Raw genomic sequence first — 23,171 nt, forward strand, 5'->3', positions numbered from 1 at the left:
TGCGTCCCCACTATCAAGGTGGGGTGGGTCACAGAGAGGCCCAGAGATGCAGGTTAAAGGAACAAGGGACCCCCAGGAGGCTGGGTCAGGACTGTGGGCAGATGTGTCCCCTCCGGCCCAGCTCATACTGGGTCCCCATCCACCATGTTCCTCAGAGCAGCCCAGGCCCCTGGCACCTGGGGAAGGAGCAACAAAAACAGGTGGTTCTGGGAAGTACCGTTTACTAGGTCATCTTGAGTCAACCGGACTGTCCCGGGTCCACCTGCTGCAGCTGTGGCCCCAGTGTGCAGGCAGAATGAGGTAGGTGGCTGGAGGGGCGACGCGCTGTCTTCTGAGCCCTGAGCTCTCTGCGCAGCCCCTTCCTTGAAGCTTCCTGGGACAGCTGCCTTGGACCCGGGAAGTGTGTTTCCAGGGTGGCTGGGCGGCCCCGGGACTGTCTTGCTTCTAGAAGAGTCCGTCAATCTGGTGGGGAGACAGTTGGGCCGGGAACTCTAGGCCTCCCCCAGGCTGTCACCAGGGCCCAATACAGGGGCAGCAACACCTCTCACTTCCTGGGCGTGGCACCTGGAGGTCCCTGTCCTTCTGAGGTGCCGGTCAGCTGGGGAGGAGGGGCTCATGCTCTGAGGAGGTGGGGTGGTTCCTGTACATCAAGAATTGGACAGAGATCTGAGGGCTGGCGTCAAGGCTAACGGAGCACGAGCTGTGGCCCATGTCCCCTCTTCTCACCCTCCCTCGGTACCCCCTCTCGCAGGGGAGGGGCCAGGCAGGACCCCCGGCCCTGGCTCTTGCTGTACCCTCCCCACTGCCTGCTGTCCTGGCTCCCAGTGCCCAGCCACACTCCACTCGTCTCCGAGTCCAGCCAAGGCCTTCCTCAGGTGGCCTCGCAGGCCCAGGACCTGCTGTCCAGCCACCCTACAGCACCCTGGGGTGCACCAAGCGGCTGGGCCATTTGGGGCCACTAGAGCTTGATTTTTTTTCCTTATCACATCCTGCAGGGACTCAGCAAATGTTAAAACAAGGCCCATGTTTCCTTTCTCCCAAATAATGTCCTGTTCTGCCATTCAGCAAATATTCACTGAGCACACACTGAGTGCCAGGTCACGTGGGGAGTTTTCAGATACCTGACATCATCACCCATTATCCTGGTGAGATAGCAACTGTGAACTTAGATGAGGATATGGGGACACAGGTGGATGGTCTGTGCTGTGTCACACAGCTATGAAGTCGTGGAGGAGGCAGGATTTGAACCCAGGGTTTCTGACTCTAACTCCCGTGGGGCTCCATGTTCCAGCTTGTATTCCCCTGGCCTGGATGGAGCCCTCTTTTCTATTCCTCAGGCCCTTTGCACAAGCTGTGCCTGGAACTCTCCTTCCACACCTCTGCCTGACCGACGTCTCCTCCCTCAGGCCAGCTCAAATGCCAGGGCAGTCCTGAGGAGAACACTCTTGCCATCTTTCTCTGCAGCTCTAGGTATCACTGCAAGGAAGTAACTAACTGACGATCCTGTGTGTCCTGCCTGGCTCTCCACTGAGCTCTAAGGGTCACCAGGCAAGGGCCATTCTGTTCTTGCTCACTAATGAACCTGGTGCCTGGCAGACAGGAGGTATAAGCTCTAGAATGGATTAATACGAGGAGGGAGGGAGGGATGGGTAGATGGGTAGGTTGATGGTAGGTGGGTGGTTGATGGGTAGGTGGGTGGATGGATGGGCAGATGGGTGGGTGGGTGGGTGCCAGGTTGCCCAGGTAGGTGGGTAAATGGTGGGATGAATGGCTAGGTAGATGGGTAGACAGGTGCTGAAGCTCCGCCCCCCGCTGCTCCCCAGCCCTGGACACCTAGAAGGATATGACAGTGTCAAGCAGCAGCACGCCCAGGCTGCCCACGAGCCAGGGCAGGTGGTGCAGCAGGTAGCTACCCTCGCTCTGGCCGACCTCGGGGTTTTTGAGCAGCACACTCAGTCCATACAGCGTGTTCCCCAGCATCACCAGCGCGAACAGCGAGTAGGAGATGCCCTGGGTTGACTTCCGCAGGAACTGGGGGCCAAGAAGGCTGGGGTTAGAGACATCAAAGACGGCTCTTGTCACTCTAGACCGTAACTGTCCACGTGTCGGTCTGCCCTGTATTACGACACTCTGAGCGGGTTTTTCACCGTGTGCCCAGCACCCAACATGCGCCTGGCATACAGACCAGCCATATCCAGGGCCAGACACCTCATCCTCGCTCCAACCACTTGACCCAGACCCTACCCGTGACTGGCGGCCCCAGGTCCTCACTCTCCAGCCCTGCCCGGACTCCTGGGGCCCGCCAGCCTCCTCACCACTGCCCTCACCTTCTCCCCTCAGCCTCCAAGCCTAGCTCCTCCCTCTCGTGTGACCTCCAATTGCCCTGGGACACACATGGGTCTCATGCAGCCCTCCATGGCGGCCCTCACATGCCCATTTTCCAGAGGCAGAAACTGAGGCAGAGAGTGGACGTGACTCGCCCAAGCCAACAGTGAGGCTGGTCCCAGACCATCTGAATAAAAATTCCTGCACCAGGCTCCTTCTTAACCCAGGAGAGCTGCTCCGTTCCCTGGCACCCGCCCACCCCTACTCGGGGCTCACGTTGGTGCGGATCTGGGGCAGCCTGGACAGCAGGTACAGCACGCTGGAGATGGAGCCGATAACAAAGCCAATGATCTCCTGTTTCGTGAAGGGCTGGGTGGGGGCAGAAGAGACTGCTCAGTGGCTAGTGGGAGCTGCAGGTGCAGAGAGATCCCTCCCAGAGGGTGATCCCCCACCCCACTTGACCATGCAGTGGGGAGCCCACCCACTGTACCACCACTAACCCCACCTCACCTTATTGCCTGGCTCCACAGACAGGAGTGTCCTCCCCCGGAAGACCTCCCTCTGGGCAGCCACAGGGCTGGTGCCCCTCAGTAGTGGCATGGTACACACGGTCCCCAAGATGAACAGGAGCACAGAATTGATGGGCGCAGATACTGGTCATGAGGCAGAAGAGAAAAGCCAAGGTTAGGGATCTGAGTGGCAATAGACAGACTGGGATAGAGTCCCAGCCTCGCCCCTAAGCTTTTAGGTACTGGGTGGCCTTGGACAAGTGACCTAACCTCTTTGAGGGTTTGTATTTTTATTTTTCTTAATACCATTGAGCTATATCCCCAGCCTTTCTTATTTTTTATTTTGAGACACAGTCTCATTAATTTGCTTAGGGCTTTGCTAAGTTGGAAAGGCTGGCCTTGAACTTGTGATCCTCCTGCCTCAGCCTCTTTTTTTTTTTTTAAGAATTTGACCTTTATTTTATTTGTTTTTATGTGGTGCTGAGGGTCAAACCCAAACCCAGGGCCTCCCTTGCTAGGCAAGTGCTCTACTCCTGAGCCACAACCCCAGCCCTGCCTCAGCCTCTTGAGTTGCTGGGATCACAGGCACGTGCCACCACTACCAGCTAACTCACCTTTTTGAGTTTTAATTCTTCATCTGTAGATTAGGTAGAATGACAGTACCTTCCTCAAGGTGAAATGACGGTAGCAGGGGGCGGGGGGGGGGCAGTTAGCACAAGCAGAGAGGCCAGTGAGTCTCAGTGCCCTCCTAGGCGCCTCCACTGTCTCCGTAGTGACCTGTCTATAGTGCCTTCTGAGTCCTGCTGGGCAGAGGCAGCCCGTGTGACACGTCCTCAATTCCCAGCTCTAAGGCTGGGGCCAGCCAGGCACAGAGGAGCGAGGCCATGTTTGCTGAATGAGAATTCAGTGAAGTGACCCTCCCTGTGGTCTGGGCCGGATGTGTTCGCGCCCTGACCTTCCATCTTGTTTCATTGAGGTCCAGGCTTCTAGATAAGGCCTGTGTGCGGTCGGTCAGTTTTATCAGCCTGCAGTGGGAACCCTGCTTCCTCCCCCGCCCCGGGCCCCCTTGGCTGCCAGCAGAGCTCCTGACCAGAGCAGCCGCTACTCACAGAGAGAGGGCCGCTTCTTGAACTTGTAGTGGAAGTACAGCGTCAGCATCATCAGGTCGGCCAGGACGTAATAGATAGCTGTGTAGGTCTGCAAGACAAGGGGCAGGGCCCTGGCGCTGGCTGCGGTCCCAGGAGACTGCTGCAGCCCAGCTGGGGGACCTGACTGCGTCACTTCACCTCCCTGAGCCTGTTTCCTCACCTGGAAAGGAGTCACCTACCCTGGCAGGAGAGAGCAGGCCGGCCGCGGGACCCTCTAAACATCCAGCCCCGGCAGGTGCCAAGGATCCACGGCTGGCGCTACCAGGACAAAACAGAACTCGGGGGTCACGTGATGCCTTGGTTTAGCCATGAGAGCATTCGAGGCTTTATGGTCCCTCTTGGGAAGACACTGTCTTCCTGTGATTCCCAGTTCTACCTGGCCACAGGTCATGATGACATCTGGGGTTCCCAGAGACTTCATTTCCTCAAGGGCCCCACATCCAGAAAACACGAAGAGCCCTGGGTTTGGTAAACTCATACAGCAGATGGGGAAACTGAGGCCCAGAGAGGGCAGTGACTTGCCCACTATCACACAGCACGGCAGGCAGAAGGCTCTGTCTAGGTGTGGGGTCAGGATTCTGAAGCCTGGACCTCTTCTGCTAGCTGCTCCCAAGGCCTCTCTGCCAGGGCTGTCCTTAGCTGCCCCACCTGCCCAGGGACCTGCCCACCTGCAGGGGCAGCTGGTCAGCCAGAAAGGAGCCGATGAGGTTGCAGGAATCTCCGCCAATCCAGCCGAGGAGGAACCACAGGGACAGGGCCTGGTCCATGTTGCCGGTCTTGCAGGCCTTGATGTACTGGCTATGGAAGAGGAGGGGACACAGCTCAGAGGCTGGGGGCTGTGGAGCCGCCTTAGAGGGCCAGTGAGGGAACCTTCCCCAGAAGAGGTGACTGACCGTGGTACAGGGAGGCAGGGGCAGCAATGGCCAGGAGGCCGCCCAGGAGCCCATCCTTCCTTCCTTTCTCTGCCCTTCAGAGGATTTCCACGGGGCACCCTCTTCTGGCCTGAGAGCCCTAGGGCTGCGCATCTTCTGGAGAGACCCCAGCACTTCTCAGGATCCCCTCCACGGGACCCTGGGGTCCCTGGGAACGTAGGGTTCTAAAGTTTGTGTCAGGCCCTAAGGACAACTTCATAGGTTCCCTGGATGCTCTGTTTTTTGGATCAGGACAGGGGGGTTGGAAGCAAGATGGCATTGGTGGCCAGGCCCAGGACCCTGGAGCACTTGATATGACAGGCCAGACCACAGCCTGACTGTCCTCAGAGGGCCAGCGAGGAGCGCAGGCAGGGATCCTGCCACTCTGGAACAAATGTCCCAGGCTTTTGCTTCCCTGGATGTTTTCCCAAAGGTCACTGGTGTTGGGACCCTTTCTCTGGAACTGTGATCGGGTGGTAATAGGAGCCCAAATCCCAGGGTGAGCCAGTGCTGCCACAGAGGGTCACAGGGCTCAGAGCCCTTTGTGCGTATTAGCGCCTCCAGTCCCCACAGCCCCCATGAAGTCAGGTCTATCATGGTCCTTGTCCTGGGGACCGCGGAGGTCATGTCACACGGCTTGGATTCCCACCCCAACCCAAGCCATTTGCTGCTCAAACTTCCCCTACCCGCCCCCCCCCCCCCCCCCCCAGTGCTCGGGAGGGACCTGGGGCCTCCCACGTGCTGGGCAAGACCGTCACCGCCTCAAGACCTCAAGCTTCTTTTGAATCATCTGCAAAGAGGAAAAAAGGAAGGACCAGCAAAGAAGAGAAGAGGGGGCTCGGGTGGCTCCATGACGGGGCTTGTGCGAGGCCTTGGGTTCCATCCTCAGCACCAAAAAGAAAAGGAAAGAGAGAAACTAAACGGCCTCTCATCCACCCGCTGCCCAAGCCCAGACCAAGAAAGCCGGGCCTGGGCCTGGCCCTTGCCACCCCCACGTCTCTTACAGCCCCCACTCCCCCCAACTCTCCAGTTCTAGCCAAGTCGGTTCCCCTCAAAGCCACCCTTCCTCTCGGGGATTTTTCTAAAACCCCAATCTTGCCAAAAGCAGCTGTCCAGTGTTCTGCTCCTCAGTAAGGACCACCTCCTCTGGCACCTCCCTGCAAGGCCCTGGAGGACCCCACCCCGACTCAGGGCTGCCTTCCCTTCACCTCAGGATGGCCTGCAAGCCCCCTCGGGGAAGGGACGGGAAGGGACGGGACTGGACGGGACGCCTCTTCGACTTTCACGTCTCAGAAATAGCTCCTCCCTGGGCTTCCTCCTCAGGAGCCCTGCAGGCCCCTTCTCCTCCCTCTTACCCAACAGCCCCATCCCTCCTGGACTCAGGGGCAGCTGCCAGCAGAGGCCCAGGAGGGAGAAGGCCCTGGATGAAGGCTTACCCCCTGACCCTCAGGCGCCTCCTAAGATGCTCTGACTCGGTTGTCTCATAAACTGCAGGAGAGTGACTTTGTCCACCCAGGGGACCCAGAGTCCTAGGAATAACTAGGAGGTGGCTGCCCTTCCGCTGTCACTTGGGGCTGCCTCCACAACCTCCAACCCCCTCACTGGTTAATCAGCCAGGCCCAGGCAGGAAGCGGAAGCCCCAGGAGCTTCCCAGATACTGCTGGGCAAGTTCTCCGGGGGACAGGTGGCCTCCCCAGCCCCGTGCAGGGTTCCTCCTGTGGCCCCTATCCACCACCACCCCCCCCCGCCCACTGCTCACTGAGCTTCCTGGCCCCCAAGCTCCAGGCTCTCCCATCCTACTTCCCTAGATGCTCTGCAGAGGTAAGAATGTGTCCTTCCGGCTTCCCATGCCGCGGGTCACATGGCACCTGGGAGCAGGTGACTCAGCAGAATGGAAGCCTCCAACAGGGCACTGGGGTGATTCAACAGGGAAGGGACAGTCTGTTCAACACACAATGCTGGGACAACTGGAAATCCACAGGTGTAAGAATGAAGATGAGCCCCTACCTCACACCATATATGAACTGTAACACAAATAGATCAAACAACCAAACGTAGGTCACATCTGGAAACCTCTTAGAATAAAAGGCCCAGTCTTTGGTACTTGGATTAGATATGACACCAAAAGGAAAAAAAAAAAACCAAAAAAACATAAAGTAGACATCATCAGATACCACGGCACACGCACGAGGACGGCTGTGATAAAACCACACAGTGCCGGGTTCTGAGGAGGATCTGGAGACAGTGGATCCCAAATACTGCTGGGGGGAATGTGAAACGAACAGCCCATTGGAAAAACAGTCCAGCAAGTCCTCAAAAGTTTAAACAAAGTTAGGCTGGCCACGGTGACAAACACCTGTGATCCCAGTGACTCAGGAGGCTGAGGCAGGAGGATCGCAAGTTCCAGGCCAGCCTCAGTAACTTAGCAAGGCCCTCAGCAACTTAGCCAGACCCTGTCTTAAATAAATATTTATTTATTGTGGCCCAGCACAGTAGCACCCTTGCACCCCGCCCCCCCCCCCCAAAAAAAAGATTAAACAGTTACTATTTGACTCAGTAATTCTAATTCTAGGAAAATTACTCAAGAGAAGTAAAAACATAAATCTCCACTAACACTTGTATATGAACACACATACAACAAGAATCACAGTAACTAAAAAGGGCAATGATTCCAATGTTCATCATGGATGAATGCATGAACAAAATGTGGTATGTACATAGAATGGAATATTATTCAGCTATAAAAAGGACTGAAGTACTGATACATGGTACAACATGGATGACTAACCTTCCTTTCTTCCGTCTTTCCTTCCCTCCCTCCCTCTCTTCTTATCTCCCTCCTTTCAGCTGAACCCAGAAGTACTTTACCACTGAGCCACAACCACAACCCTTTTTATTTTTTATTCTGAGACAGGATCTCACTTAGGGCCTCACTAATTTGCTGACGCTGGCCTTGAATTTGATCCTCCTGCCTTGGTCTCCCAAGTTGCTGGAATTGAGATTGCAGGTATGTGTCACTGAGCCTAGCTTCTCTCTTCTCTTTCTCTCTCTCTCTCTCTCTCTCTCTCTCTCTCTCTCTCTCTCTCTCTCTCTATCCATCTTCCTCTGAGACAGGGTCCAGCTATGTTACTCGAGCTGTCCTTGAATTCCTGGGTTCATGTGATCCTCCAGCCTCAGCCTCCCAAGCAGCTGGACAAGAGGCAGGCACCCCTGCACCAGCAACACGGATGAATCTTGAAGACCTTACTGAGTGACAGAAACTAGTGCCAAAAGTCACACACTGTATGATTCCATTTAAGTTAATGATGAAATGTCCAGCTCAAACATCTCCGTTTGCATCCTAAGTATTGTTGTATTTTATTGACTTTTAAAAATCAATTTGTTCCTCTCTCTAATATTAGTGACTCAGCACATCAATTTAAAAGGACTGTGTCCTGGGGCTGGGGCTGTAGCTCAGTGGTAGAGCGCTTGCCTCACATGTGTGAGGTACAGGGTGGGATCCTCAGCACCATATTAAAAATAAATAAATAAAGATATTGTGTCCATCTACAACTAAAAATGTTAAAAAAAATAAAAGGACTGTGTCCTGATGGATGGAGAGTTTAGATCTCAGCAGGATTCTCTTTCTACCAGATGCCATGAATTGAGAATGAACATTAGGATTGGAGCGTGGGCTGGGGAGAGGGTGGGACACAAGGGTGAGGGATTGCCAGAAAAGACATCATGAGGGATGGGGATGTGGCTCAAGCGGTAGCGCGCTCGCCTGGCATGCGTGCGGCCCGGGTTTGATCCTCAGCACCACATACAAACAAAGATGTTGTGTCCGCCGATAACTAAAAAATAAACATTAAAATTCATTCTCATAAGGATGTTTAAAAAAAAAAAAAAAAGACATCATGAAGGGTCCTTAAGCCCGCAGGAATTTATGGGATAATTTCCATCCTTAAAAGAGTTCTTTGAAGGTTTTCATGCTTTCTTGTTACTAGCAGGGTCTTCTGTTGAAATAAGATAATTTTTGTGTTTGTGTACCCCAGAAGAGCAAGATAAAAAAACACAGCCATATTAGCACCATCATTTTAAGGTATCAAACTAAACAAAATGAGGTTCTGAGTGAAGGGACACAGAAAAGTGGCAAGCTTTGCAAATGACGTGGATCAGATACATTGTTAAATATTATTATGTGAATGATATTTATATGCTTAACACAAGTATTTGTATAAGATACTTACATAAAACTTGACAAAGGCAATAAAATTTTACTGGCCTAGTACGCAGGGGAACAGAGCTGCCATTAGAAATTTCTGGATTAGAAGCAATTCGTTAATTACATGAAGCATGAGGTGCCTGAATCTAAAAATATTCCCAAGCTTCATAAATTAAGGGGCTCATTTTTTTTTTCTGAAAAAACAACAAAATCAAGGGACAAAATTCAGGGCATATAATGAAGATGCTGCTATCTAGTTTCATTAAATAAAAAGATTTATGCAAATATTAGATATTAAAATGTACATGTGTTTCATGGGTTTCATTATCCAACCCTCCCCATAGCACAATTTCCTTGAAAAATGCTTATCTTATTGAGTTATTATCCAGGTTTATATCCCCATGGGGTTTAAGGAGAGGCCTAGAAAGTTTGATAAACACTTAAAACACGGCTCCTCTCGCTGTAGTGACAAGAATGCCAAAAGAGGAAAGAGACAGACATTGCATTTTTCATCAAATACTGAAATACAGGTCACCTATGAAACCCAATTTTCCCCCAGGAGCTTCTGGGAAGTGGCCTGATGTACTTGATAGAGATCTGAGCGTTTTTTATTGTGTGGGTGGGTGGCTCTGTGTGTGTGCACTTGCACATTTTAGACAAAACGTGCCATCCTGTTCTCGGTGCCCTGGGCTTCCTGGCAAACTGGCCACAGTCCCTCCCCCGATGGCACTGAGCAGGCGTATCCAGCACTGTGGCGTGCGGGTGTCGGGCAGGCAGTCTCCCACGGCCTCGTTTTCTCCATCCCCAGCTATCCTCGGGGTTCTTTAAGGCCGTTCATATGAAAATTCCGAGTTGACTCTTTTAGAAACGCCACCAATTTTAACCACCTACTTATCCAACACTCACCTAACCAAGACTCTGCCTCCCAGTTGTCTCGTGAGCTCGTCACCTGGACAACCTTCTGTGCTTCCTGTTTCCTCTCAGTTATGTATAAATTCCCAGCTGCTCAACAGAGTGCAGACATGACAGTATTTCGTGTCTGATGAATTGCACTGTAGATCTACTTAGAATGTCAAAGTCAAGGGGATGAATTTAAGCTGCAGTTCTCAAAATCCTTTCTCTATGAATCCCTTCATATCCTAAAAATTACTGAGGATCCTAAAGAGATTTTTTGTTTGTGTGTTTGTTTGTTTAACATCGCTTGATGTTTATTCTGATGGCCAACAGTGTCCTCATGTAAAACTATGTACGATAGAAAACAATTCATAAATAAAAATTAAAATTCTGTTCAAAAAAACAAGAAATGTCCAGATCAGGCTAATCTACAGAGACAGAGAAAGGAGATGGGTGGCCGCCAGGACAGAGGGTTGGGGAAAGGAGAAGTGACTGTTGACGGGTGCGTTTCTTTTCGGGTGAGGAAATGTTCTAAGATGAATCGTGGCAGCCGTTACCCAACTCTGGATCCACTAAATCGTTGACTTATACGTTGAAGTGGGTCAGCTGTACCACATGCGAATGCTCTTAACGAAGCTACTAAAACCACGGGAAGCCCCTGATCAAACCATGATCTTGGGCCTCACAATTAACAGCAGCGTCCTTTTGGTGGTGGTTGTTTTCTGGGGGTGGAACCCAGGGCCTCCGAGAGCCAGGCACACGCTCTACCATGAGCTCATTTCTTAACACTGGAGGGCAAGCCTCGGGTGGCACCTCCTTTGCTGACCTCCTTGATCTCCCCACACTGTCCAGCCAAGCGCTGTGACACTGTCCCTTGTCTCCTCCACCTGCTGTCCCCTGACGCACTCTCCCTCACACTCGAGTTCTCACCGATCCGACAGCTCCTGGCTTAGGGCCGACCTCCAGGCCCTTTCTGACTGCAACCCCCTCCTGCCCCTGCAGCCTGGGGAGGCGCCTTCTCCTCTGCTGTGAAGGCCCAAGTGTACCTTTCACTCCCCTACGTCACCCTCGCAGCAACCCAAGGGTGGCAACCTGTTCCCATTTCAGAGACGAGAAGACACCAGACTCACAGCAGCGATGTGATGGAGCTGAGTGTGGACGCTCCTGACCCCTGTGCTGTCAGGCACAGTGTCCTTGGACCCCCAAATCAGCAGTGCTCACACCACAGCTCCGTCTCCACCCCCAGACTGTCCAAGCTCCGAGGTCGAGAGCCCGCTTGCTGCCTCCAGGCCGCCCGCTCCCCACCTTCACAGCTGTGCAACCCAGGGCCAGTTCCTTTACCCCCCTGGGTTTCAGTTCCCTCATCTGTCAAATAGGGAAAGTAACTATCTCTGTCACAGGGTTGTTAAGAGGACTAGATGAGGTAAAAGCATGTCCAGCCCTTGGAACCGAGCCAGGTACACAGCAGGCACTCAATAAACTGCTGCAAATGTTCTTACGTCTCTATGGCATTGCCCAGCATGAGGCTGGACCTACTGGGGGACTCCAGGCAGCCCCTCCAGAGCTGGCTGGAAGTCAGTGAATGCAGCTGGAGGAAGAGAAGGGGGTACACCTGGCCTGGAGGCCAGCACAGCCACTGTCCCCACCCGACTCTGCCACCAGGGACTACTCACGGGAAGGTGGATGCTGCAAAGCAGAAAATGGAGATCAAGCCCAGGCCCACGCTGGCCTCGTCCCAGGCGTCCTGGGCACATTCGCCGAACACATCCCATATCCACTGGCTGGATCCATTGGGGCAGCTGGAGAAGTTGCCAGGGCCCAGTTTCCTCCGGACCATGGCTGCAGGGAGAGGGGCCCCCGCCTGCGAGGGCTGCGTGGGAGAAGGCGCTGGCGTGCAGAGCAGGCGAGGGTTGGTCCTACAGGGAGAGAGAGGAGGCCTCAGCGGTGGAAGGTCCAGCTCCTGTCCATGGTCATCCCGACCTACGTTGCCTGGGCCCAGTCATCTGCCCCTGACCAAGCCCCTGAGCCAGAAGAGGAGGAAGACACAGTTCTCCCCCACAGGATGCAATGGCCTCTGGGGACACAGATCAAATCAAGCTCTGACAACCTCAAACATGCACTGGGGGAGTGCAGGGGCTGTGGTCGGGACAGGTGCATTCACCTCCCAGCATCTCACTAGGCAGCACTTCCACCGTGGGCCAGTCTTGGCCTCTCAGGCCTTGGCCCTCTCCTAAGCAGTGGGGTAGCGACAGGGCCTGCCTTGAATGGCTGCTGTGCTGCTTAAGTGCGTTCAGACAAACAGCATGTAGAATTGGGTCCCCAGGGTGATCTTTTGTTATAACCCATAAACATTTAGGTTGATTCTGTTTTTGCTGTAAATTATTCTGGGAGGGTCTGTGAGGCCAGGCCTGTTAAGTTCATGATCTCATTGGAAGGACAGCTGCCTATGCATTGGTCAGATGGCTTGGATCCACACACAGGAGTCCCCCCTAGGAGCTCCTGTTGTGGCCCATGGGAATCGACGGCCACCTCCCAAGCCAGAACATGGCTGGCATAGGGGCCAGTAGAGAAGGTCCCTCCCAGGACAGAGTAGAGCCATCATGCCTGAGTGATAACCTACAGGGGAGAGGAAGCAGGGTCTGGCCAGGGCCACCTTCATCCATGACAGTCACCACCATCCTAACTGCCGGACTCTGTGCTAGGCACCTGTCCAGTATTTTCTGTGCTCATCAGGGACCACTGATTGAGGTCAAACTAGCAGAGGGCTGTGATCTGCCAGGCCACCCAGATAGGAAGCAACGGAGCCAAGCCCAGGACGGAGACCTGCCACACCCCACTGCCTCAGATGCTTCTTGTCCCAGCTAGTGCTGCTGGCTTCTGGCAGAGGAGAAACCTGGCTTCCCCTTTTCTCGCTGTGCCAAGAGGGAGTTTCCTCACCCAGGCTGGGGGTGTGCTCCAGCCACCTCAGTTCCCACTTGTGCGGGGGGGCCCCGGGCTCCTCACAAAGCAATGCCCTGGCTGGATGCAGGGAAATGCTGAGGTCGCAGGGATGGGGCAGCGTCAGGGAGGAAAAGGAAGCGAGTCAGCTCCTTTTCTTAGGAAGCTGAGGTTCTCAGTCCAAATGCGACTAGCTGTGCTCAGAAGCCCTGGCTCTGAGGGCAAGGGCGTCCCAGGTCACTGTCTGCCCTGCTCATTGCAGTATCTCCAGGGCCAGGCTCAGGGTGGCAGAAAGCCTCCTCCTGGATCTCGGTGGCTACCCTTAATGGAAGCATATACCTGATGTCTGTCACTGGCACCCACAAGGCCACCATGGTTAACACTCGGTCCAGGTAAGAACTGGATGCCACAGGCATTTAAAATCCAGTCCTTTTGCTCCCCAGCCAGCCCCTCACCTGGACTGCCTCCCTCGTCCTCCCCCGTGGATTCTAAGCATGCCCCTGCAGTGCATCACGTGTCAGCACATGGTCATTAGAAGGCACACACTCAGATAGTAACCTTCAGGGAACACTGACCCATTTTACAGATGAGGATGAGTGGACTTGGGCAAGTGAGTTAATCTGTCTGAGCCCATCTATAAAACAGGGCTAATGACACTCCATCCTTGGGGTGGCTGGGGTGACGAAATGCACATGACCCTCTCGGTCCATGTCTGATCCAACACAGGCTAATGTCTGATGTAAACAAGAGAGTCCAGTATCTTGACCACCCTGGGGCCTCTTGCTCACTCCCTCCTTTCACCAGATTAAGACAGAAATAGGGTGGACAGGGATTCTGGGTTCCCGCAGGACCCTCTGCTCAGCTTCTTAAAGAATCCCGGTGCACACGATGCACTTTGAGAAAGGCTGGGCTGGAGAGAGCATCTCTAGCCCCACCCAAACCTTCTCCTGGATCCCAAGGGAAGACAGAGAGATGACTTCCCACCAAAGCAGAGCAAGTGTCCACCTTGGTTTACCGGATCAAGCTAAAGTCCTTGAGGGCAAGGCCCCAAGACACCAGAACTGCCCTCTTAACTTTATCTCCTGCTCCAAGTCCTCAAAGAGTCATTTCAGGGTTAGACATCTTCACATGCTTTCTCTTTCCCTAATAAGGCCCTTATCACCCTTGAAGGCCTGGCAAAGACATACTATGAGCCAGTTCTGAACTGCCCTATCCAAGAGGCCTAGCAAGAGGTAGCCAGACAGGACCTGCTGCCTCCTTCCCTGCCATAGGCCACACACGAAGAAGGCTTACCCACAGACCTCAGCCAACCACTGCTGTTTACACGCGCTCTTCCCTTAACCTGGTTGTGTACTTCCTATTCTCACAGCCTGTGACACCAGGTGCACAGTAAATGTTGACAGGGAGAGAAAGGAAACAGGAGGCAGGAAAAGAGAATCATAAAGGAGGAGAAAGAGAGAAAAAAGAGAAAAGAGAAAACAAAAGGAAAGAAGGGCAATGTTGTGATCTCAGAGGGCCTGGGATGGAGGGCAAGAGCTAACCTGCCTGCTGCCTGCCAGAGCTGGATGAGATAACCCAGAGCCAGCCGTTAGAAGGGTGCTCAGCACAAGGCACACACTCGAATAGTAACCTCCAGGGATGGCTATTTGTCTGCTCTTGCTATCCCACTCCCACCCCACTCCAACCCACCCGGGTCCCAGGCACAGAGTAGCCTTCAGTAAGCTGAATGGACAAGACCCTGGCCAGTCCTCACATATCTAAATCCACACTCCCGCAGCACACACGTGGACCCTTGCTCTAAGTATGGCGTGGGAGGGGCCCATCTGGGCTCCCCTCCCTGCATACCTGGGCAGAATGTGGCGTGGAGCGTCCTGGCTTGAGGATTCCACCCACTCCAAGCCTCCGGAGCGGCGGCCACAACTCCCTCCTGGTGACTCAGCCTGGCGCGGGCCGCCTGTTTAGAAGGATAATGACAGGGCGGCCGCTGGGGCCAGCGCCGCGAGCCCCCCTCGCCCGGCCCGCCCGGGGGAAAACAAAGCCATCGAAAGCCAGGGGGCCCGTCGACCGCGACCAGCAGTGAAAGAGGACTCAGACCCCAAACACTGGCCAGGCCAGCCCAAGAAGCCGTGGTGATCGCCCCCGAGGTGGGGGCGACCGGGGCCCTGAGGGCTACCCAGTGCCGGCCCGGTGTCTCGCCCCAGGATCTCGTGCCACAGGAGGGGACAGAAGCCCGAGACCGTGCAGAGGCTGGAGTGAGATGCTGGAAAGACGTGCAGAAAGCACCAAGAGTCCCGACCCCCAGCCTTGGGGTCCGCTGTCAGCCCCCAGCCACCTCACCAGGTCGAGATCCGCCGCGGGACCAGGCTTCTGGGTTTGGTCCCAGCCTGGGTCAGCTGACAGAGCGCCGTCGCCAGGTCCCGAGAGCCGCGAGGCTCCGCCTCTTACGCCGCGCACTTGGCAGACGGTCCCTGGAGGCGTCTCGGCGCGGCGTGTGTGCGCCGGAAAGCACCGCGCGCCCTGGCCTCGCTCCCTTACCCCAACGCTCCTCCCACGTTGTAGGCGGGGCCCGCCAGTGCGCAAGCGCAGTCCCATGCTGCTCATAGCGTCCCGAGCCGTGGGCCGCGCTGCGGTCCGCACTGCGAGTGGTTTGGATCGGTCGGGCGCTCTCACTGTCATCATGTCCCAGCCACCGCCGTCTCCTCGGGCTGCCTCGGGCGCCCGGGCCCGACCTGCCACGGTGCTGGGCACCATGGAGATGGGTCGCCGCATGGACGCGCCCGCCAGTGCCACGGCAGTGCGCGCCTTCTTGGAGCGCGGCCACACCGAACTGGACACGGCCTTCATGTACTGCGACGGCCAGTCTGAGAACATCCTGGGTGGCCTGGGGCTCGGGCTGGGCGGCGGCGATTGTCGAGGTAACAGTCGCGCCGGACCTTACCCCGCCGGGTGCAGAGCTCAATCCCTCCTCCCCTAGCGGTGCAGTGGCCGCGGTGGTCATCGATGCCCCAAGCCCCTCCCTGCCTGGCCCGGCTCTGTGAACTCCAGGCTCCTCAGGCCATCTAGCTTCAGACAACTGAATAGTGCTTTACTTCCTTTCCTCTTCTCTGGTAGCTGCAATCTCGGTGGCCCCTATCCTGTATCCATGCACGCCACGAGCACCCTTTTCTCTTTCTGGTCTTTGACCAGTCCCTAGACTTTGTCCTTTGCATCTAGCAGTGCCTCTGGAGCTCACGGAGAACTGTAGGAATGCCAAGGGCCCAGTTGAAGAAGTAAGGGTGGTGAGGTCTGGGGGTGAGAATAAGGCTTCTGTGTCTGCTCTGTGTCAGGCTTTGTCATGCCTTTGTGGGAGGGAAGGTGACCAAGCCACTGAGGGCTCTGAGTCCAGTGGGGCAAATGAAGCAACCATTGCACCATGGGGTGCAGAAGAGAGCACTTTAGGGGAGGCAGTAGGGAGGGCTCAGAGAACATGATCTGGGCATTAAAGGGTCATTAGCACTTTCCTTGAAGGAGAATAAGAGAAAGGGCATCCGAGGCACAGGGCAGAGCCGGGCAGAAGACAGCTTGGGAATGCAAAGTTCATGGTATGTGGAAGGATGGCCACATGTGGCTTGACAGGGATGCTGTGAGTGGGGACTGCCCCTCATTAGCTCAGTGCCACTGGAAGTGCCCAGGAAAGTGCCTGGCCTCCTCTTTACCATCCTGAGGCTCCTCCTTCCCATTCCTGAGGAGTGGTCTCTGTGGGCCCTCCTTGTCTTCACAACTTGGTGGATCTAGAGAGACAGATGGGAATGTGTCTCAGGCCACGCTTTCTCGTTCATTGGCTCCCTCTCACTGATAATGCAGATTTTGTTTCTGGATTGTTTTTTCTTCTCCAGTCCTTCCCTGCTTCCTTCTTTGAGGCCCGGGATTCACTGGACCAAAGTCCTCAGACCAGACTTGAGGCAAAGTTCACACAAGAATGCCTGAGGGGGTGGGGGGCTATGGGTGAAGAAACTGTGGACTTTTCTCCCATATCCAGAATGATCAGGGTCAACCTGGTGAGTTGACTTTGCCAAGTATGAAAAATGCAGAATCTCTCCACTCTTCAGTCTAGATAGCTGGGATGCTTTACAGGGGGAGGAACAGGGTTAAGTTAGCTCATGCCAAGTTGCTTGGATGGCAGAACACGGTCGTTCTCATGGGGGTATTGCCTCTGCAGTGCACGGTGGCTGTGGCAGGTCTAAGAGTCTGGAAGGGAGAGGGATTCTGCCTGCTGTTCAGTCTCCCTCTCTCTTTCAGATTGGTCCATGCCAGGGGCTCACATTCAGGTGCCACCATCTCTTAAATACTGCGATGGCCTATTTACTGGTCTCCTGCTTCCAGGCCTGCTCTCCAGAGTTCCTTCTCCATCCTGCAGAGGGAACTAGCTGAATGGTTCACACCCAAGAAAACATGGGAATGATCAAGTCCAGATTCAGGGGGATGGTATTTGAGGTGGAGTCTGTGTCCCCATCTCTTGTCTCATGTCCCCTGCCCTGGAATTGACAGGCTTATAACTCGGAATTGGACCTGTGCTGCCTCACAGCTGTGTTTTCTTACCTCTGGGACTTTATGTCCCCAGGCTTGTCCTTTGTTGGCTAAGACTCACTCTTGGGCACTCCACTTGAGATCATCCCTGGAGAAAGCCTCCCCTGGATTCCAGGATTGGCCTCGTGCCTCTCTTTGGGTTCCTGTGGCACTATGCACATTTCTCCTACTGCACCTAACCATACCGTAGTGACACCCTCTAGACTGTGACTTCCACAGGGCAGAGATCAGTGTGCTTAGTTCATTGCTGCCCCTAAGTCTCTAGCACAAGGCCTGGCAAAACCAGCAGTTTGGTGACTAATGATGGTGATTGGAACAAAGGTGAATATTGAGACCTTAGACATTAATTACTACTCATGACATCCATGTGGAGACAGGTACATTATTGTCACCCCATTTTACAGATTAGGGAATTGAGACTCAGGGAACTTAAGTAATTTAGCCAGTTATATGTCCACTAAGTGGCTCTAGTAAGTCTCTTAACCATTACATTCTTCTCCAAGTGAAAATTGCCACGAAAGCCAACCCTTGGGATGGAAAGTCACTGAAGCCTGACAGTCTCCGGTCCCAGCTGGAGACATCACTGAAGCGGCTGCAGTGTCCCCGAGTGGACCTCTTCTACTTGCATGCACCTGACCACGGCACCCCCGTGGAGGAGACGCTGCGTGCCTGCCACCAGCTGCACCAGGAGGTGAGGGTGGCCCCAAACTCTGGGCGGTCACCTCTGCTCTGCTCCTCATCTTGGCACTACCAGAAAAATCGGGCACCCAGAGCAGAGCTGGGGACACACCCGCCACCCCAGTGCCCCCTTCCTGGTCTCCTGGTTCTGACTGTGTTCTCGCCCCCACAGGGCAAGTTCCTGGAGCTTGGCCTGTCCAACTATGCCGCCTGGGAGGTGGCTGAGATCTGTACCCTGTGCAAGAGCAACGGCTGGATCCTGCCGACCGTGTACCAGGTGAGGCTCCCTGGTGTGCCAGGGCTGCAGAGGCCCCGGGCTCCAGGGCTCTGCTGCTCCCAGGTTTCCCTGCCCCTCTGACTGGCCCCTGTGCCCTCTACCTATCAGCCACACCCCTGCTCAGAGCCTGTGGGAGGCTCCCAGGTGCCCTCAGGCCGAGCTCCCCAGCCTGCCCTGGGCACGAGCTTGCTTCGTGCTTCAGTGCGCACCTTGATCCCTTCCTTCCATGCCCCGCTCCCTGGGAGAGGTGCTCAGGTCTCAGTTAAGTGGCTCTTCCTCTGGGAGCCCCTCCTCACAGTCCCAGGAGCCTCCAGTCGTCAAACCTCATATGTACCCACTGTGATCTTGTAATTCTCTTTGTCTTTTGGAGGGAGAGATTCTGGGGACTGAGCTCAGGACACTTTACCATTGAGCTACATCCCTAGCCCTTTTTATTTTTATTTTTTTAAACATCTGTTTTTTGTTTGTTTGTTTTTTTACTTGTAGTTGGACACAATACCTTTATTTTTACGTGGTACTGAGTGGAACCCAGGGCCTCGCGCATGCTAGGCAAGCACTCTATCGCTGAGCCACAACCCCAGCCCCACCAGTCCTTTTTATTTTAATTTTTTTATTTTTAGTACTGGGTATCTAACCCAGGGGCTTAATGAGCCACATTCCCAGCCCTTTTTATTTATATACTTTTTTGAGATAGGGTCTCACTAAATTGCTAAAGCTGGCCTTGAACTTGCCATCCTCCTGCCTCAGCCTCCTAAGTCACTGAGATTATAGTGTGTGCCACTAGCCTCAGATTTTCTTATTTTTAGTTGTATTGGGGATAAAGCACATTCATTATACATGCTAGGCAAATGCTCTACCACGGAGCTACCCCCCAGCCTTTTGTCTGTTTTTTAAAAATTTGATTATAATATCTCTTAGAGGCAGAGATTTTGCCAGGCTTGTCAGTAGTTGTAAATCCAGTATTCAGCCCATAGAATGGGACCAATAGATATTTATTGAATGATAAATGAAGGACAGTTTCTCTTCCCTGGGCCCAACACTTCTCTTCACTTCATACCGATACTAGTGTTTAGAAATAATTGCTGAATGCTGGGTGTTCTGGTTCACACTTGTAATCCTGGCTACTCTGGAGGCTGAGGCAGGAGGATCCCAAGTTTGAGGCCAGCCTGGGCAACTTAGTGAGACCCCATCTCAAATAAAATAAAAAGGGCTGGGGATATAGCTCAGTGGTAGAGTACTTTCCTAGTATGAGGCCTTGGGTTCAATCTTCAGTATTAGGGGGGCGGGGGGAGAGAGAAAGAGAGAGAGAGGGAGGGAGGGAGAGAGAGGGAGGAAGAGGAAGGAAGGAAAGAGGGAAAGAAGGCCTAGGGGCAGGAAAGACTGGGCTGGTGTGGACTTAGAGTCATACAAGAACAAGACGGTGGCACACACTATGCTCCCAACTACTCTGTGGGCTCAGACAGTAGGAGCACTTGAGCCCAGGAGCTCAAGGCTGCCTGAGCCACATAGCAAGACCCTGTCTCTTAAAACAAACAAACATAAAACAGCTCAAAAATTTTTTAAAAATGTTTTTAATAAAAGGAAGGCTGGGTTCCTTTCCTTGATACACCCACCTTCTCCAACTGCCCCTTCTCCCTGCAGGGCATGTACAACGCCACCACGCGGCAGGTGGAAACAGAGCTCTTCCCCTGCCTCAAGCACTTTGGACTGCGATTCTATGCCTACAACCCTTTGGCTGGTATGGGCTGCCCTGGGACAGGGCCCTCTGGGGGGGAGGGGGTGGGCATTCCTGGCCCTGTCTCTGCCTATTCCTGCCCAGGTAGATGCCCAGCCCAGGCCCTGGGAAGTAGAGGGGGCTTTGACAGATGCTGGGCTTCACCCCTCGTCCCTCCTGGGTCCCTCCTGCTCCTCAGTCCATATCTGTGAGGGGTGTCAGCCCTGGGAGCGGCCTGGGCTGGGGTGTGATGCATGCTTCCGCAGGGGGCCTGCTGACCGGCAAGTACAAGTACCAGGACAAGGACGGGAAACAGCCGCTGGGCCGCTTCTTCGGGAACAGCTGGGCTGAGACCTACAGGAATCGGTGAGCCACCTGTCTGCATCAGGACCGGTAGGGTGGAAGGTCCCTTTGGTCTGAAATGAAGTTCCAGATGTTTCCTGGGTCAAGACTTTCCTTGTACTTAATCTCTTAATCCCTCTAAGAATGACCAAACCCTCTGCCAGGCTTTTTATTTTCTTGTGGCCTCTATGAGGATCCCAGGGCCATGTGGTCAGTCATCCTCTGTGAGGACCCCAGGGCCATGTGGTTGTCACGTCAGAGATCTTCCCTGAGGAGCAGCTGCTGAGAAGGAAGAAAGTACCCAGATGAAGGCCCAGGAGGCCTGGGGCTGGATCTTGCCCTTGCACTAGCTGTGTGCTTCACTGGGGAAAAGAAAGGCAGGTGTACGTGCTCTCAAGAATAAAGATGTCATTGATGTCTGATGAGGCAGCCAGCAGCCTGGGCGGAGTAGGAAGCCACTGTCAGGGAGGACTTGGGCCTTCACTGCTTCAGGCCTTGAGGGGCAGCCACCCTGGTGGGCTTTTTGACTGTGACTCCCAGCATGACCCTCAAGGTTCTGACCCCTGTGTCACCTCCCCACCTGCTCAGCTTCTGGAAGGAGGACCACTTCAAGGCCATTGCCCTGGTGGAGAAGGCCCTGCAGGCCACCTATGGCACCAGCGCCCCCAGCATGACCTCGGCCGCCCTGAGGTGGATGTACCACCACTCGCAGCTGCAGGTGACTAGCTTTCCCTGAGGCACAGCTTCTGCCCTTTTACGGGACCCAAAATTATCTTTGGGTGATTTCTAGAGTGTGTTTTGTCTTTTCCTCTGAAAGCTCTCCTCCTTCCTAAGGAGAGTGTTGCAAACGTGGATTGAATTATCACTTATTAGGAAGCATCCCAGTTTTATTGAGAAGGAAACTCTAGCTTGCACAGGTGTTAAAGGGGTAGACATCGAAACACAGCTTTACCTCTGCAACCCCTGGGTCTCGCTCCTCTGGTGGGAGCTCCCAGTCTGCCTTGTGAAAAATCCCTCCAGCTTTGGCCTTAGGAGTTGCTCATCATGTGACATCCATGTCCCTCATGCTCAGTAAACAGGGCCTAAGTGTGCTATGTGATTTTTTCTTTCTCATAACCACATTGAAAATGGAGAACAAGAGTGACTCTCAGAGAGGTTAATAATGAAGCTGTTTGCCCAGCTGTTGGGTAGCAGAACTTACTTAGGTCTCTAGATGAGCAGGGGATGAAGAGAAGAGAAAAGAAGGTATAGAGTTTCCTAGGTGTGACTGTTGAAGGCACCTTCAGTTCCTTCTGGATGTAGAGGATATGAATAAAGATTGGGCTGAGGGTAGAGCTCAGTGGGTGGAGAGCTTGCCTTGCATGCACAAGGCCCTGGGTTCAGTCCCCAGCACCACAAAACAAAACAAAAAAAAGAATAAAGATCCCACATCTTGGCAGGGGTGGGGCAGGGAGGGACATGCGACTGGAGCCACTAGACAGTAGAAGCCTGCTAAAGTCTGGCCTTCTCCCTTTCAGGGCACCCAGGGGGACGCGGTCATCCTGGGCATGTCTAGCCTGGAGCAGCTGGAGCAGAACTTGGCTGCAGCTGAAGAAGGGCCCTTGGAACCAGCTGTTGTGGACGCTTTTGATCAAGCCTGGCACCTGGTTGCTCATGAGTGTCCCAACTACTTCCGCTAGGCCCTGACATGGCTCAGGGTACCAAAGACTTTTCTATCTCCTCTCTTGTTCTCTCACTCTGGCCAGTCTTTGCCTTAAGCTGACTTAGCACGGTCTTTCCTGGTTGTTTTGATCATGCAGTATTTTTCTAGATTCCTGCCTTCTCCCTGCCGCCTCTGTGATGAGAGGGTGCTGGAGCCGAGGCCCACACCAGCATTTCCTGTCTGAACAGAGCAGGCACTCGGCTTGGCTGCAGCTCGGACCTGGGCAGAACCACAGGCTCATCTTCTGCTGCTCATCAAGAGGAGTTTCCCACCTGCCTGGGGACCTGCAAAAGGGGCTGGCACCATGAGCTGGGGTCTCCAGAGAGCAAAGGAAGTGGGAAGGTCTCAGGAACATGCTGCCCTTGTAAGGGTCTCCTCGCCTGATCTCCAGCCTGATCGCCCAGTCTTTTACTGGTGATAGAAAACGGGCCATGCACCCCGGAAGTAGTTTCCGCTCATTCAGAATCAACTCACTCAATAGAAACGACAGTCTGGGCAAATGCTACCATTAGTGTCAACACTAAGAAGAATAAAGAAGTGTCTCAGGATGCTGTGGACCTCTCTCTTTGTTTCTGAAATGAGGTCCTGCTGTTTCGCCCACAGGGGCCTCAAACTCCTGGGCTCGCGCAACCCTCCCACCCAGTCCTCAGGAGCAGTTGGGCTGCAGGGGCACACGCTCTCAGTGTCAGCAATGGCTTTGCTCTTGTCTTAGTGAAGCCTCTTGCCAGGTCATCCTTGGGATGTTTGGCCTTCACTTTGAGCCTCCTGGTGGAGGTGGGGACACAGCGGTATTATAGTTTGGATCTGGAATGTGCCCCAAAGGCTCATGTGTTGAAGGCTTGGTCCCCACTGTTGGAAACTAGGAAGTGGGCCCTAGTTAAAGAAGGTAGGACACTGGGCATGAACCCTTGAAGGGTGTACTGGGAACGAGGCCCCTTTCTCTTTCTCCTCTGGCCTCCATGTG

At 54.1% G+C, this 23,171-nt stretch overlaps 2 protein-coding genes across 7 annotated transcripts; one reads left to right on the forward strand and one right to left on the reverse strand.

Annotated features, from left to right (window-relative positions):
* Positions 1 to 204: 204 nt before the first annotated feature.
* Slc66a1 (solute carrier family 66 member 1) lies at positions 205 to 15,400 on the reverse strand. Of its 4 annotated transcripts, none has more exons than XM_058571099.1 (10): positions 15,266 to 15,400; positions 14,774 to 14,882; positions 11,665 to 11,907; positions 4,876 to 5,010; positions 4,651 to 4,780; positions 3,944 to 4,031; positions 2,836 to 2,978; positions 2,602 to 2,694; positions 1,844 to 2,031; positions 205 to 664 (listed from the first exon to the last, which is right to left on the reverse strand). In XM_058571099.1, exons 3-10 carry the CDS (start codon positions 11,826 to 11,828, stop codon positions 595 to 597), a joined length of 1,011 nt encoding a protein of 336 aa, XP_058427082.1. In that variant the 5' UTR covers positions 11,829 to 11,907; positions 14,774 to 14,882; positions 15,266 to 15,400; the 3' UTR covers positions 205 to 594. The 4 variants fall into 4 exon arrangements, 3 of the variants coding, with proteins under 3 accessions (XP_058427082.1, XP_058427083.1, XP_058427084.1); XR_009224377.1 differs by lacking the exon at positions 205 to 664 and adding an exon at positions 4,162 to 4,240 and having other exon boundaries at positions 1,987 to 2,031; XM_058571100.1 differs by lacking the exon at positions 4,876 to 5,010.
* LOC124110033 (aflatoxin B1 aldehyde reductase member 2) lies at positions 15,171 to 22,755 on the forward strand. 3 transcript variants are annotated; one of them, XM_046469086.1, is made up of 8 exons: positions 15,171 to 15,843; positions 17,998 to 18,185; positions 18,345 to 18,449; positions 20,091 to 20,187; positions 20,430 to 20,529; positions 21,094 to 21,223; positions 22,023 to 22,202; positions 22,316 to 22,755. In XM_046469086.1, the coding sequence occupies exons 1-7, from the start codon at positions 15,186 to 15,188 to the stop codon at positions 22,182 to 22,184; spliced, it is 1,440 nt and encodes a 479-aa protein (XP_046325042.1). In that variant the 5' UTR covers positions 15,171 to 15,185; the 3' UTR covers positions 22,185 to 22,202; positions 22,316 to 22,755. The 3 variants fall into 3 exon arrangements, with proteins under 3 accessions (XP_046325042.1, XP_046325043.1, XP_046325041.1); XM_046469087.1 differs by having other exon boundaries at positions 22,396 to 22,755; XM_046469085.1 differs by having other exon boundaries at positions 22,023 to 22,755.
* The last annotated feature ends 416 nt before the right edge of the window (positions 22,756 to 23,171 follow it).

Source organism: Marmota monax, unplaced genomic scaffold (assembly GCF_021218885.2).
Source record: "Marmota monax isolate L192 unplaced genomic scaffold, Marmota_monax_Labrador192_F-V1.1 WCK01_AAM20220418_F8-fsc00008, whole genome shotgun sequence".
In the NCBI taxonomy this organism is placed as follows: domain Eukaryota; kingdom Metazoa; phylum Chordata; class Mammalia; order Rodentia; family Sciuridae; genus Marmota; species Marmota monax.

What these genes read in the sequence shown, in the direction of transcription:
- Slc66a1 (XM_058571099.1), bottom strand. Translation starts at nt 11,828, where the DNA reads ATGGTCCGGAGGAAACTGGGCCCTGGCAACTTCTCCAGCTGCCCCAAT. An exon ending in CTGACCAGCTGCCCCTGCAG is followed by an intron (nt 4,032 to 4,650) that starts GTGGGCAGGTCC and finishes CTTGTCTTGCAG; the next exon opens with ACCTACACAGCTATCTATTA. An exon ending in CAAGAAGCGGCCCTCTCTCT is followed by an intron (nt 2,979 to 3,943) that starts GTGAGTAGCGGC and finishes CCTCATGACCAG; the next exon opens with TATCTGCGCCCATCAATTCT.
- LOC124110033 (XM_046469085.1), top strand. Translation starts at nt 15,186, where the DNA reads ATGCTGGAAAGACGTGCAGAAAGCACCAAGAGTCCCGACCCCCAGCCT. An exon ending in GGGCGGCGGCGATTGTCGAG is followed by an intron (nt 15,844 to 17,997) that starts GTAACAGTCGCG and finishes TTCTTCTCCAAG; the next exon opens with TGAAAATTGCCACGAAAGCC. An exon ending in ACCACCACTCGCAGCTGCAG is followed by an intron (nt 21,224 to 22,022) that starts GTGACTAGCTTT and finishes TCTCCCTTTCAG; the next exon opens with GGCACCCAGGGGGACGCGGT.